Source organism: Staurois parvus, unplaced genomic scaffold (assembly GCF_062004578.1).
Source record: "Staurois parvus isolate SC_StPar_1 unplaced genomic scaffold, SC_StPar_1.0 ptg000672l, whole genome shotgun sequence".
NCBI classification, from domain to species: domain Eukaryota; kingdom Metazoa; phylum Chordata; class Amphibia; order Anura; family Ranidae; genus Staurois; species Staurois parvus.
The window spans coordinates 3,569,964-3,584,952 of record NW_028318468.1 but is presented as its reverse complement, the minus strand read 5'-3'; the positions used below and the strand labels follow the sequence as shown (position 1 = coordinate 3,584,952).

At 43.6% G+C, this 14,989-nt stretch overlaps 2 protein-coding genes across 8 annotated transcripts in view; one reads left to right on the top strand and one right to left on the bottom strand.

Moving 5' to 3' along the window:
* The window catches only part of CEP85L (centrosomal protein 85L), a 275,957-nt gene that overhangs the window by 171,715 nt on the left and 89,253 nt on the right, over positions 1-14,989 (top strand). The window lies entirely within an intron of this gene.
* On the bottom strand, positions 710-10,784 carry PLN (phospholamban). 3 transcript variants are annotated; one of them, XR_016305832.1, is made up of 2 exons: positions 10,538-10,784; positions 710-1,607 (listed from the first exon to the last, which is right to left on the bottom strand). XR_016305832.1 is itself a non-coding variant. In XM_089652177.1 (2 exons), exon 2 carries the CDS (start codon positions 5,564-5,566, stop codon positions 5,408-5,410), a length of 159 nt encoding a protein of 52 aa, XP_089508303.1. In that variant the 5' UTR covers positions 5,567-5,664; positions 10,538-10,684; the 3' UTR covers positions 3,088-5,407. The 3 variants fall into 3 exon arrangements, 2 of the variants coding, with proteins under 2 accessions (XP_089508303.1, XP_089508304.1); XM_089652177.1 differs by lacking the exon at positions 710-1,607 and adding an exon at positions 3,088-5,664 and having other exon boundaries at positions 10,538-10,684; XM_089652178.1 differs by lacking the exon at positions 710-1,607 and adding an exon at positions 3,088-5,568 and having other exon boundaries at positions 10,538-10,679.

Here is a 14,989-nt window from a genome sequence, read left to right as displayed (position 1 = left end):
CCAGCGTATACTGTATGTACCATCAGCTACTGTACATACACACATCCAGCGGTCTGATTACCGTAGGGACGTACCGGTACGTTTTGAAACGGCTTGGCTCAGTATACTGTATATACCGCACATCCAGCAGACTGACAGATTAATCTGTCATAGGGACATTTGTTTTGAGCCAGCTTGGCTCAGCGCAGTATACTGTATGGACATTACTGCACATCCAGCGGGCTGTATATATAATGTATACTGTATGTAGCCGCAGCTACTGTATTACCGCACAGCCAGCGGTAACCATCTGATTTGGAATTTGATCCATATGATGACTGTCTTACAAATGTATCACAAGATGTCATTCATGAACTTATGATGTCAGAGGATGAACATGAGGATTGTGGTGGTGGCGGCATTGGATATCATGCTTCTTCAGGCACCGGCTAAGGAAAACAGTGTTTGTATTTAATGATGATATATAGATGTAGTAACAATGTGCATGCTTTGATGCTTGCTATTTTGGTAACTAGCGGGAAAAAAGTAATGTAATGTGATGTAACTGCTCAGCTACGTGCTTACTGACATTTAATAGCTTGATTCTTGGACAGCCTGTTGACCACAAAAACAAGAAAAAATGAACAAACTCCCAGTGGACTGAATGTAGAGTTGCGCACACTACACTGTTAACTACATTTCTGTAAGTAAGGACCACAGTTCTTAACTGTAATTTCTACATATTACATTTTTAATATTTTTTGAAGTGGTTCACAAACATTAAATAAAAAGAGGAGATATACATTATAAAAGTGCAAGTACACATGAACTCTACAAATGTGAGCGTGTATCTTTAAATGCAGTAGCACTAGTGCGCCCTAGTTAGTGATGGAATACTTTTGATCTATGGGGATGACGCTAAACTTTAATCAGTGGTCTTTGGTTTTACACGACCGTAGATTATACACAAGGCAGCTTGTTCAGGTATTTAGCCCAAGCATCCATTTTGGGAAATTTTCATATTGTGATTGTTTAACAATTGTATATGGAGTTGGTTGATATGTTGATGTGCAGTAGCATGCGTTGACTTATGTATGACTCACAATAGCTTTTACATCACATTCCTGTACTCAGTACAGCGATCCACAGTGCTTCTTCATGGAACTCCGGTCAATACAGTATATATCGTAGTATAGAAATCACGATGACGATGTGGTTTTGGGCTGGGCTGACTCTTGTTGACAGAATTCATCTTCAGCTAGTCTTCTAAGAAATATAGATGTCTAACTGCATTGGTTCACAAGATTTGATGGTCAAAAGTCTTTTGTGATCTTGGCTGTCATGACATAAGCTTTGTCCCATAGCGAATGTCCTTGCAGCTCTTGGTTAACTCCCAGATGGGTAATACTCTTGGTGGTAGATTGCTGGTTGATATGTCATTGTAATCATAGGGATCCATGGACTGTCACATGAGTTTTACTAGAATAAACATCAGCAGCAGCACCAAGATGATCAGAACGAAGTTTAGCAGGAGGTTCAAGCCTCTGTTGTTGGCAAGATCCATAATGCCAAGTCCACTTTCCTAATTCTATAGGGAGGCGTTTATCTTTTTATCTCTTCTGGTACCCCTGTGGAAAAATAGATTAGTTTATTAATAAGCATTTTTTTTTGTTTTGTTTTTTTTCTGCTGCTTGCGGGGTTATTAGCTTTTTAAAAAAGTTCAGAAAATGTACCTGCTTCTTTATCTTTTTATGGTTTAAGGTCCATGTTGCCATACATAATAGTGCAGCTTAAAAACATGATCCCCAGCTGGTGGCTTGTAATGTTCATACACTCATAGCTGTTAGATCCAAGCTTTTAAGGTTATTTTCTGAACCATATCCTAATGAGGGAATGGATTACAGCCATATGTAGTCATTAGACAACAGCAACTCTCACCCTACCCATTTTGTTTGCCATAGTCTATGGCAGTCTTTTCTACCCAATATCTGGTTTAGTACTGGCTGTACCATGCTATACAAAAGCTGTAATTTTTCCATTCCATTTCATGATCTATAACAATGTTCTCATGTTTTATTACTTTGGGGCAGCGCACCCATATTGCTGTGTTTGTTAGATTTATAGATGTGTGCGAGAACCAAGCCGCAAATTATGGCAGAGAAATACTAATATTTTAAAGATGTATAAGAAGCTAGTTGTGACTTGGACGACAACTCCCTGTGATCTCTATTGCTCAGAATGACTTATCCCTGCTAACTTTTTGAAGAAGAATGTCTGACTGAAGCCTGGATTGAATCTAGACCAGTTCAGTAGGGACCGGCTGAGATTCGACCCATCTATGGGTAGGCTGGTTGTACCCAAGTCAATCCATCGATTGACTTGGGTACAACCAGCCTGTTGGATTTATTACATGCGATAACTGCTGACAGTTACAGCTGCTAGCCGTAATCATAGTGTTCTGCCAGGTGGAAAGGCTCCCCTTCAGCTATAGAGATTCCCCCATCAACACTGACTGTGTTTGATGGGGGAATTGAGCAGTTTTCTTTCCTTTTATCCATGGTGGAAGGAAAGAAAATCAAATCATCTATTGCTTGCCTTAGGTTTGGCTTTTTTACTTTCGCTCCTTGGGTTTTGCTCTTAGCATGTTGAATAAGTCCCAATAGTGAGGGAGCAGAAGCATGCCAGGATTGGGATCAGATCACTGGGAGATGGAGTTCCTCCTTAATATTGAAAGAAGAAGAAGATGATGAAGCAAAGCTTTATGTGAAATGTAGAACGCATAGGACCCCGCTGTTTTGGCAGGACTACAGAGCCTAGCAGAGATTGTGAGAGATTGCTTTTGCTTCTTTTCAGCATTTTTGGATGGCATTCATAATGAGTTACCATGGCAGTAAGACAATATTTTGTACTGCTGAACTTTTAAACTGGGAACATTTTCATACCCACCATTACAAAAATAATTCCAGCTAATAATAATAAGCCTTTAATAGCCTAAAGTGCTCATATGCATATAAACTATAATGTGTACCCGCTAAATCTGAGTAATTCACCACCATCTGATATGTAAAAAAACATAAAGAAACAAGATTTTTAAATTGACAAAATGGCTTTCGTCACATGCTTAGATTCTGTTTATTTCAGATACATATTTGGTATAGTTCCAACACATTATGTAGCTGTTTACAGAGAAAATCTAGAAAATCCCCAATGAGGTTGTGCTCTCCATGCCCCACACAAGCACATGCATACACACAGCCCGATTTCACAGAACTTCTTACACGTTTTGATCATTAAGCGGTGATTTGTTCTCAAAGTAAAAAAAGACAGAATTCCATACTTGTCCTCCTAGAAGCTGCTAATCATTATTGGGTGTTTGTGATATCTTCGCTCTAAGCACTAAATAACAAGTCGACACTGGGTTGGAAAGCTCAGCAAATGAATATGCCCTAAATGCACATTACAATAATTTTCAAAGATGACCCATTTCCTTCTGTAGTATGTTTGATAAATCAGTTTTAGCATATTATATTAAATTCTTCCTTCTGTAGTTTCTTCTATGTGTTCACCTTTGCGACAGGTATAATATTACAATGCTGGGGTGCAGCTAAATTCAGGGCCTCACTAGACTAGGACTCCAGCACCTTAAAGCTGAACTCTAGTTATATATTCTTTCAAAAAGGTTTCTGTATTCTTAAATAGAACCGGCATAAATTCTAGAATCTTTCTACTTATATTCTTTCTCTCTGTGCAGAGCCACCTAAAGTGTGTGTAAATGCTTAATTAGAAAAATAAATAGGTTTATACTTACCTGCTCTTTGTGAAGGAATTGCCTAGAGCAGCCCCAATCCTTCTCTTCTCAGGTCCCCTGACAGTGCTTCTAGCTCCTCCCCTCTGTCAAGTGCCAAGCTGAGCTGTCTGCATCTGTTGACACAGACAGCAGGACTCAGCCCCGTTGTCCTCTCCCTCATCACTGACTTTTATTGACAGCAGCGGGAGCCAATGGCTTTGGCTGCCTCCGCAAAGTCAGTTCCCGGGAAGTGAGGGGAGAGAAGAGCTGCAGACATGCACAGCGGTGGATCCAACGGGGGCTCAACAGAGTTTTTTGGTTTTTTTTTTATTTTTTTTACATTAATGCAAGGAATGCATTAAGGTAAACCGTGTTTAGGCTTTATATCCACCTGAAGAGTGAAAGGGAGAGGAGTAGGAACACTTTGAATCAGTCAGGGCCTTGTTGCATTGCACTGTCCACATGCTCATTGGAAAGGAGAGTAGAGGGGTGACCTTATGAAGGTCCTGCTATTCCTTCATTGTCTACCAAAAGCTGTATAGTATAATCCCAGGGTAGTTTGGAGAGAAGCCCAGAAACTGGCTGTACTACTTGCCTAGAGTGTCTGGATACAGTTCATAGATGTCAAACATATTACAAATGTGCCTAGAGTTTAATTATAAATACATGTTAAATGGTGTTTTCTTTGTGTTCATGAGTCTGCTTTAAACACAATAAGCCATGCCATGGCCTGTTATTTTCATATACAAAGCGGAAAGTGACGTGTAGTGACCGGACCTTTAGCTTGAGAGTAGGCTAAAGTTTCATATTAGTTTTACAACTCTACAGTGGTGTATGCTAGTACAAAAGTTATCTAGATGGGCCCTCTTAAAAACATTCAGAAAATCGCTTCTTGTCACCTACAGTTTATCTTTACCTGGGCCTGCCACAATTTATTTTCTCATTTTACAAGGACAAAAATCATTATTTGACATGTCTTGGCTCACAATCTACTATCAAACCACCAACCCAGCCATATTCAATGAGAACAAGTACTATACAAGAATGAACAGTGAAACAACTCTGCAGCCATATTGTATTGTTCCAACTGAAAGGTGGAATCCAGTTGATTGTTGGCAGCTATTTTCTTGCTCTTTTCTATGCCTTAATAAATAATTCTGCAGTCTTTTCCATTATACAATCTAAGTAGATCATGTCTACTCATTTTTTAAAAAATGAAAACCTCTACTGTATTTTTCAATAAATACAATCAATTGTGTAAGTTAGCAGTGACATTCTTTGCAGTGAATATGCTTTTATTTGAACATTCTCATAGTGACATTAACTATATAGTCCTAATGTTACTGGAACAACATCTTCTATACATGTCTTTAGACAGGCAATCATGGTGGACACAGCAAGTTAAAGCTTACTTGTAATCCTTGCATACATGAGCAAAACCACAATATTGTATTACAGGCTGCAGCAAAATCATGTTACAGAATGTTTATTACACCATAAGTATGCTATAATATAAAAATGAATTTACATCTAGAATGACCAGATGCTCACTGCATGGTTATGAATGACATATTGAACCCTTTACAGTGAGTCTTCTATGGGGACTTAGAGTCTATGCAGTGGGATGTTCAGTAAAGGGCTTCAGAGGAGCATCACAATGATACAGATGAGAAGAAGACAGATGAGAATCAGAGAGAAGTTGATAAAGAGTTCCTGTAAGTTTTGTCTGGTCTGCGGGTTGACCTCAATGTTTGAGGCTCTTCTCATGGCAGAGCGGGTTATGTGCTGGACCTTCTCCATAGCTAGAGGAGGACAGAGAGGTGCAGGTTACAGAAGAGGTGCAGAAAGAGAGTGGCTTTCCGTGTGTAAGGTGAAAGAGGACCTTAGTCTTCTCTGTGCTGAAAGTGGGTAAGCAGGAAAGTGGAAAGTTAGTTCAGTTTACTGTGCAAGTGAATCATGCAATTTAAGAAGTGCTTATATTAATAGAAAATAAAGTTATTTATTCAGAGTGGGACTGACAAAGAACCATCTGCAAAAAAAGACCCACGTTAGCCATAGTCAATCAGATGTGAACAATAATGAAACCACTATTTCTCTGCTAACCTTTATATGGTCTGGAAAAAGTGGACACTTGTTAAGGAATGGTAGAAAAAGCTCATCAACTAGGACATTGCAGAAAAATATGTATTTTGTAAAGTATGCAAAGTTTAGAATGTCTTACAAGCTTTGTTGTTTGTGTGCTTGTTGCAGATGTCCTCTTCGTCTCGTTGGCAGTGACCATCAGGATATTTTGGAACACAGTATTAAAAACCTCATAAAAAGAATAAGCCAGTACCCCATACCAAGCCTCAGTTGTTGATTGAGGTTTAAAAAAACAGGTTTCAAAGAAAAAGAACCAAAAACATGTTCCTCCACCAATGTTTCGGAGCCGTGTGGTATTCCTTTCTCAAGACAACAGAGTCCTTAACAACTGAGGCTCATTTATCAGGTGCTGGCCTTTTCTTTTTTAGATGTATAATCACCGGTAGGTGTGCACTCCCCATTATAGACATATAAGGGGAGATGTACTAAAACTGGTGCAGCTGTACATGGTTGCCAATCATCTTCTATCTCCAGCTTTTTCAATAAAACCTGAAAACTGATTGGTTTCTATGCAGAGCTGCACCAAATTTGGCACACTCCAGTTTTAGTAAAGAACCTCTATAGGGTCAGGTGCTGGATGGGTTTGCCTTGAGCAATAAAAACCTGAAGACTCTGTGAATGTTTTGGCTGGAGTTCCACTTTGACAATTAGTACAATACCAAATTACATCGCAGAACAAAATCACAGTACAGAATTTATCTCCTTGCTTTTAGTTTTATGAGTTTTTACCTGTTCTGCTGTGCTTCTGTGCTTTTTCAAGGGAACTTTCCATACATAAATGGTATCTATGGCTTCCAGATTGTGTTCTCGTCTACTGCTCCTCACATCACATTTAAAGCTGTTTGTTAATATAGTTCATTCTGTAGTCCATATTAGGCTAAGAAAACACATGCCATCAGTCTGGGCACTGTAACATTCCAGCATTCACTTGGCTCTATACTGGATTCTCAGGCGGAGACATAAACCAGAAGCATATAGAGCTGTGTTATAAGTGGATGTGTGCTGCACATATATCAGCGGATCATTACTTGCACAGCACTGCAGAGACAATGCATTACACTAATTATGTCCCTATCATATACTGAATAAAAAAAGACAGCTGAAGATCTAGTGCCTCCATTCCCTGAAAAAGGCGCAACCCAAATTGTTGTTGCTTTGATTTACAATAAGGCAATGTTTTGGAATCTTTTACATCTGTAAAGTATTATGAATTAAATGCAAGTGTACAAACTGATTTCTACCTAGGGTTTAAAGGAAAAATCTAGATTGGATTTTGGTGGAATGGAATGAGGTCACTGTATGGAGCTCTTTGTAGTCAGGTGCTTGGAAATTCCTTTATTATCCTAATGTCTTCCGGTATAGTGTCAAAGATACCACCTAGGTTTTTATGGGGCAATAAAATGAAGGTCCAAATCAAAGGAAACCAGAAGTACTCCATGTAAGACATAGGTTCTGTGAAATAGGGACATTCAGGCAATTACCACACACCACTCCACCAAATAACTTGGATCCGTACGATCATTTCATTGGAATCCCTATGATTGCCCTATGGCAGGGGTCTCCAAATTGCGGCCTGTGGGCTGCATGTGGCCCTTTGCTTGATTTTATCCGGCCCTTGGGCCACTCCATTGATACGAGGCACTATGTCTTCCACTGACACCAAAGACAGGGCACTATTCCTGCCACTGACACCAATGATGGGGCACTATTCCACCCACTGACACCAATGATGGGGCACTATTCCACCCACTGACACCAACGATGGGACACTATACGACCCACTGACACCAATGATGGGGCACCATTCCTCCCACTGACACCAATGATGGGGCACCATTCCTCACACTGACACCAACAATGGGGCACCATTCCTCCCAATGACACCAACGATGGGGCACCATTCCTCCCACTGACTCTAATGATGGGGCACCATTCCTCCCACTGACACCAATGATGGGGCACCATTCCTCCCACTGACACCAATGATGGGGCACCATTCCTCCCAATGACACCAATGATGGGGCACCATTCCTCCCACTGACACCAATGATGGGGCACCATTCCTCCCACTGACACCAATGATGGGGCACCATTCCTCCCACTGACACCAATGATGGGGCCCCCTTCCTCCCACTGACACCAACGATGGGGCCCCCTTCCTCCCACTGACACCAACGATGGGGCCCCCTTCCTCCCACTGACACCAACGATGGGGCCCCCTTCCTCCCACTGACACCAACGATGGGGCCCCCTTCCTCCCACTGACACCAACGATGGGGCCCCCTTCCTCCCACTGACACCAACGATGGGGCCCCCTTCCTCCCACTGACACCAACGATGGGGCCCCCATTCCTCCCACTGACACCAATGATGGGACGCTATTCCTCCCACTGACACCAATGATGGGACGCTATTCCTCCCACTGACACTAATTATGTATTTTTTTTACCCCATTTAGTAAACCAAGCCCATTGCATTTGCTTTGCTTGCTTTTATCTGGCCATTGGGGCACTCCACTGATACGAGGCACTATCCCTTCCACTGACACCAATGATGGGGCACTATTCCACCCACTGACACCAATGATGGGGCACTATTTTTCCCTGTGACACCAACGATGGGACACTATGCGTCCCACTGACACCAACAATGGGGCACCATTCCTCCCACTGGCACAAATGATGGGGCACGATTCCTCCCATTGACACCAATTATGTTAATTGTTTTACCCCATTTAGTAAACCAAGCCCATTGCATTTGCTTTGCTTGCTTTTATCTGGCCCTTGAGGCACTATCCCTTCCACTTACACCAAAGACAGGGCACTATTCCCCCCACTGACCAACAATGGGGCACTATTCCTCCCACTGACATCAATTATAGGGTACTGTTCCTCCCACAGACACTAGTAATGGGGTACCATTCCTCCCACTGACACCAACAATGGGGCACTATTCCTCCCACTGACACCAATTATGTAAAACATTTTTACCCCTATTTAGTAAACCAAGCCCATGGCATTTTCTACTCCCACTGGCTACAGTCCGGCCCCCCTAAAGATTGAAGGGCAGTAAACTGGCCCTTTGTTTCAAAAGTTTGGAGACACCTGCCCTAGGGGTACCTATGAGTATCCTTACAAATTGTGCAAAAGCATACATGCACATAATGAAACAATCTCTGTTAATGATGTTTTCTCTATTTTGTATGCCCTCATTTTAGCTTTGGTTGGTGTCCGTCAAATAGGTTTTCAAACATGGTCTATAGCATGGATTTGCACATTAATATTCAGGAGCCAGACTGTCCAATCCAAGAGCCATCAGGATTTTCTAGCAGCCAGCTCCATTGACAACAACTGGAGGAAAGTAATTGCATGGCTGCATATTCTGTAATCAAATGCTATGTAAACCAATGGACTGCCCTAGCTTGTCATGATTCTGAGCTCAGTTCTACACTAATCCTGCCATTCTTTTTCTCATGATCAAGAGGGAAAGGCATTGCTTGAATTCCCAGTATGTGGCTATATCTCCCTAAACCCACATGGGCACATCAAGGATATCAGGGGATTTTCTGAAGGTCATGAGTGGGGGGAAAAACATAGCCCAGAGGATAAAAATAAGTGATTGTGTCCTTTGTAGTCTTTCCTGGCTTGTGGAATGATGAGGCATTAATTGACCTCTGTTGTTATTTCCAGTAAACAATTGCTGGTGCTTTAGGCTCTACAAATTTGGAACATTTCTTTTAGAGTGACCAAGCCATACAGATAATAATTATGGGATGTCTATGTTGTAGATCAAACGTGCCTTGTTTATTAATACTCCTAACAGCCAACTTTTCTGGGAATTGAGTGCCTCTTTCTGCCCCCAGGATGTGCACGTAAGCAGTCTATTTCATCATGTCCCTGTGGAATTCATACATCCTCTGCACCAGAGAATAAGAGCTTTATACAACTACTTTTATTAAATACACCTCTTCCCTGCAACTCCTGCTGATGGTGTGCCTGGCTGACTTGTCAATGGACATGTACTGTGTATGATTAGCTTTAACGGTGAGGTTGTAACTCTGTATCTTTCAGAACACTGCCTTGTATTCTGTAGATGCCTGTATTCTGTAAGTGCACCGCCTGCATGGGTAGGTTCAACTTCAACACTAGTTTAGTGGGCTTTGTACATGATGGTTTTGTGCTAAATGTTCTACTAATCTACAGAAATATTAAAAGCTACTTTTGTAGATTACTCAGAATTAAAAAACTGAATGGTGGAGTGTTCTTTTTATTCACAATATTGCAATACTCACTTTTTCTGTTGTACATCTTTTGATCTGATGACAACTTATTAGTATTATTTCTACATTTCCTCCTCCACCTTCTGTTAAATATTGAGGAGTTAATTTATATGTCTCTTATAGAGTGTATAGGTAATTAATAGTAATCAATTTTTTTTTCTCTTCAGTTTCTCTAACATTTAAAAAAAAAATAAAAAAATAGCTGATCTAATGCTAAAGAGTTTGGTTTAATTTGGACCCAGGCTGGAGAAGTGCCAGCATTCTTCAGTGTATCCTTATTGTTTTTAGTAAACAGTCCCTTCTCCATTGTGGTCCTATTTCCAGAGAGAACTGATTGTAAGCAGTCTTACCTTGTTAGCTTTGCAGAAGGTCTAGGTCAACGTGCCTCAGGCTGCAGGAAAGTTTTCATCCCACCCTTCCTGGGGTTGTGTGTCAATGCTGGGAGTTTGTCACTCAGTTTATGGGAACAATTGAGGAGGTGTGGAAGGAAGAGAGAGGGGGCTGGCTGTATAAAACACAACTTCCACAGGCAAGCCCCCTGACATCACATAGGAATGCTGCCGTTTGGATTGGGAGCTATTTCATTTATCCTAAGCCCTCTTAATGACTCGTACTGTATGTATTCAAAAGATTGCCTATGCAGCATACGTATTGGCTGCTTTCAGCCTCTTCTTCTGCCAGCAGTGTATAAAATGTTTCCTGTGAATCTCTAGTATAACTTTCTTTCCCTCACTTTGAGGCTTCCCTTATTTTCTGTTATCAACAATGTTTGTCATTGACTTGCAACAACACTGCTCTTCAACATCTATTTCCTATCATGTAAGGGGATTTTAGCTTGAAAATGTTAACTTCTTTTCACTTGCACGATATAACAATGACTTTTTTCAGGGCAGTTGGTTAGGTTGACCAAAAGACTATTGACATTGGTGGTTTATGACTGATTGGTATGTTTCACATTGGACACTGCAGGTTGCCCTTTAGTCTTAAGCCTGGTACACACGATGAGAATATCGGACAAATGATCGTCTGTTTTTTGGGGTTTTTCTACATGCAAGTCTCGTATCGAAAATGAAGAGGTTACTAAAGTTATAAAAATTCTCATACAACAGACTACAACTTCGAAAGTGATGTAATGCGTTGTATTGTTTCGGAATATATTCCTTCGTTTCTGCTGTTGGGCTACGTTCCCACTAGCCTTGTGTGCAGGCGGCAGAGAGGCGTTTGGGAAGCGTTTTTACCGCTTCCCAAACGCCTCTGCCAATTCTGCACATTACAGCACATGGTGCTGTTCTAACGGGAGCGTTTGCGTCGCGGCAAAACGGACGCCTCTGGTCGAGTCAGGAGGCTTTGAAGCCTCCTATTCTCGTCTATGGTGCCGCTCCGCAAACGCCCAGTCGGCATTTGCGGTGCGGTTGCGGGGCGTTTGCGGAGCGGTAACACCACTCTACTGTATTATAGGCGTTTGTGGGGCGTTATTAACGCTCGGCAAACGCCTAGCAACCGCCACTAAACCGCGCATGCGGCGTTTGCGGAGCGTTTGACGAGCATTAAAAAACGTTCCGCAAACGCCAGACCAACGCTTGCCAAACGCTGTAGGGGCGTTTGGCAAGCGTTGGTAAAACAGCCAAGTGTGAACGAGCCCTTGCAGACAAATACTTTACTGATTAAATGAAAATCGTGCAATCTGGTATTGTACGGAAAAAAATGTCATGTTTGTCCCTTCGAATAATTTTGGACGAAAGCTGTGTACTAATGATCAGAATATTTTAGTCCGATTTTCTGATCATGTGTACTAGGCTTTAGTTGTAATAGTCTGGCTTTTGTCATTTTATGGCAGGGTAGAAGATGGATGTAAAAACGTTTTTGAACAAGAATGTTTGGAAGTGTGTTTTTGGAGTGTTGGATTATTTGCCAGTGCACAAAAATTATCTTTTTACCGCAAAGATGACTTTACTTGAAAAATTGATGCGCCAAAAGTTTGTTCAATACTGTATTTGCTTTCTTCATAATGGGTGGACTAGAGAACAGGCAGATTTCGGATACATTTTTTTCTTTTAAATTGATTTTGGAAATGTATGACTACCTGAACCATACACACTATAGATAATGTATGTATATGTGTGTGTGTGTTTGTGTGTGTGTGTGTGTGTGTGTGTGTGTATATATATATATATATATATTATTATTATTATACAGTATTTATAAAGCGCCAATAGTTTGCTCAGCGCTGTACATTACAGAGAACGTGACAGAACAATACCAATACAATGCAAAACATGAGGGGATCGAGGGCCCTGCTCTTTCGAGCTTACAATCTAGGAGGGAGGGGATGGTGGCACAGGAGGAGATAGCTGTGGGGGATGGAGTGGTAGGAAGAGTGGAGGAGGTCGGCAAGTTAGCAGGGGGCGGGGTAGGCTTCCCTGAAGAGATGGGTTTTCAGGGTGCGCCTAAAGGAGAGGAGAGTAGGTGATAATCTGATGGGTTGGGGCAGGGAGTTCCAGAGGATGGGTGACACCCTGGAGAAGTCCTGGAGGCGGGCATGGGAGGAGGAGACCAGGGAACTAGAGAGAAGGAGGTCTTGTGAGGAGCGGAGTGTGCGTGCTGAGCGGTACTTGGATATTAGGTCAGTGATGTAGTTCGGGGCAGTATGGTGGACAGCTTTGTACGTCAGCGTTAGGATTTTGAATTTGATCCGTTGCGCAATCGGAAGCCAGTGGAGGGATTGGCAGAGGGGGGTGGCGGAAACGGAGCGGTTGGAAAGGTGAATGAGTCTGGCAGCCGTATTCAGGATGGACTGAAGCGGGGATAGCCAGCGGCGAGGCAGGCCAGTGAGGAGGGAGTTGCAGTAGTCGAGTCGTGATATGATGAGGGAGTGGATGAGCTGTTTAGTGGTTTCTGGAGTTAGGAACGTGCGGATTTTGGCAATGTTGCGGAGGTGGAGTCTGCACGAGTTTGTTAAAGAGTGGACTTGGGGCTGGAAGGATAGGTTGGAGTCCAAAATGACACCAAGTACTCTGGCCTGCGGGGCGGGTTTGATGGTGGCGTTGTTGGACATGATGGAGAAGTCAATGGGGGTGGTGTCCGGGCTGGAGGGAAGACAAGAAACCCGGTTTTGGAGAGGTTCAGTTTAAGGAAGTGGAGCGACATCCAGTCTGATATGTCGCTCAGTAGGTGTATGATTCGGGCGGAGACCGAGGGGGTGAGGTGGGGGGTTGAGAGATAGATTTGTGTGTCGTCGGCATAGAGGTGGTAGTTGAAGCCGTGAGAGTGTATGAGTTGGCCAAGGGAGGAGGTGTAGATGGAGAAGAGAAGGGGCCCGAGGACAGAGCCTTGAGGGACCCCAACAGAGAGGGGGAGTGAGAGGGAGGTGGTGGCATTATAGATAACGCTGAAAGAGCGTTGTGACAGGTAGGATGAGAGCCAGGAGAGAGCAGAATCTCTGAGGCTGAGGGAGTGTAGTTTTTTGAGGAGGAGGGGGTGGTCGACTGTGTCAAAGGCCGCAGAGAGGTCAAGGAGTAGGAGCACTGAATAGTGGCCATTAGCTTTGGCGGTTAGCAGGTCGTTGGAGAGTTTGAGTAAGGCAGTTTCGGTGGAGTGTAGGGGACGGAAGCCGGACTGTAGGGAATCGAGGAGGTTGTTGTCGTTGAGGTGAGAGCATAGGCGGGCGTAGACTAGGCGCTTGAGGAGTTTAGATGTAAATGGGAGCAGGGAGATGGGTCTGAGGTTGTTCGGGTCATTGGGGTCCAGGGAGGGCTTTTTAAGTATGGGGGTGATGTGTGCATGTTTCAGAGGGGAAGGGAAAGTGCCGGAGGAAACGGAGAGATTGAAGATGTGGGTGAGGGAGCGTAGGATGGAGGGGGAGGGAGGTCGTAGGAATTGTGAGGGGATAGGGTCGAGGGGGCAGGTGGTGAGGCAGGCATCAGAGAGGATCTTGGAGACTTCTTCGATGGTAGTAAGGTCAAAGGTGCGGAGTGTTGGGGGAGCTTCAGTATGAGGAATGTAGGGTGGGGTGGGAGAGGAGGTCAGAGCGGTGGTGGGGCCGTGGGAGAGGGGTGTAGAGGGGGTAGCTGAGTGAGGGGGAAGGGGGTTGGAGGGAGTTTGAGCAGCGACGAAGTCCCTGTGGGTTATGTCGAGGGGGAGGGGGGATGAGGGGGTAGCTGTGTGAGAGGGGACGGGTTGAGAAGGCGTGTGAGTTGCGGCAATGTCCTTGCGAATTGTGTCAATCTTGTTTTTGAAGTGATTGGCAATCTCAAGGGCAGTGAGTGAGGTGCTAGGTGGAGGTGGGGGTGGCGAGAGTAGAGAGTTGAAGGTGGAGAAGAGTCGGCGAGGATTGGAGGAGAGGGCCTTGATGAGGGTCAGGAAGTAGGCTTGTTTGGCAGTATGGAGGGAGGAGGTGTAGGTGTGGAAGGCAGATTTGTATCGGGTGAAGGCTTGTTGGGATTTGGTTTTGCGCCATAGTCGCTCCAGGGCACGACTGTGTCGTTTGAGGGTTTTGGTGTGATCAGTCTGCCAGGGCTGGAGCGGTCGGGGTCTGATGTTGCGTGTGGTTAAAGGCGCTAGTGAGTCAAGGGCTGTTGACAGCGCATTGTTGTAGGCAGTCATAGCCAAGTCGGGGCAGGACAGGGGGAGGATGCGGTCATGGAGTTGATCAGCTGCGGAGTGGAGGGAGGCAGGGTTAAGGTTGCGGAGGTTACGGCTGGTAGAAGTGTGACAATTGGAGGGGTAGGCGTTGGAGGATGAGAAGATAGAGAAGGTAATCAGGTTGTGGTCAGAGAGAGGGAAGGGGGTGTTAGTAAGATTGT

Bases quoted from the DNA above. Each gene is read 5' to 3' on its own strand.
- PLN (XM_089652177.1), bottom strand. From the start codon at position 5,566: ATGGAGAAGGTCCAGCACATAACCCGCTCTGCCATGAGAAGAGCCTCA.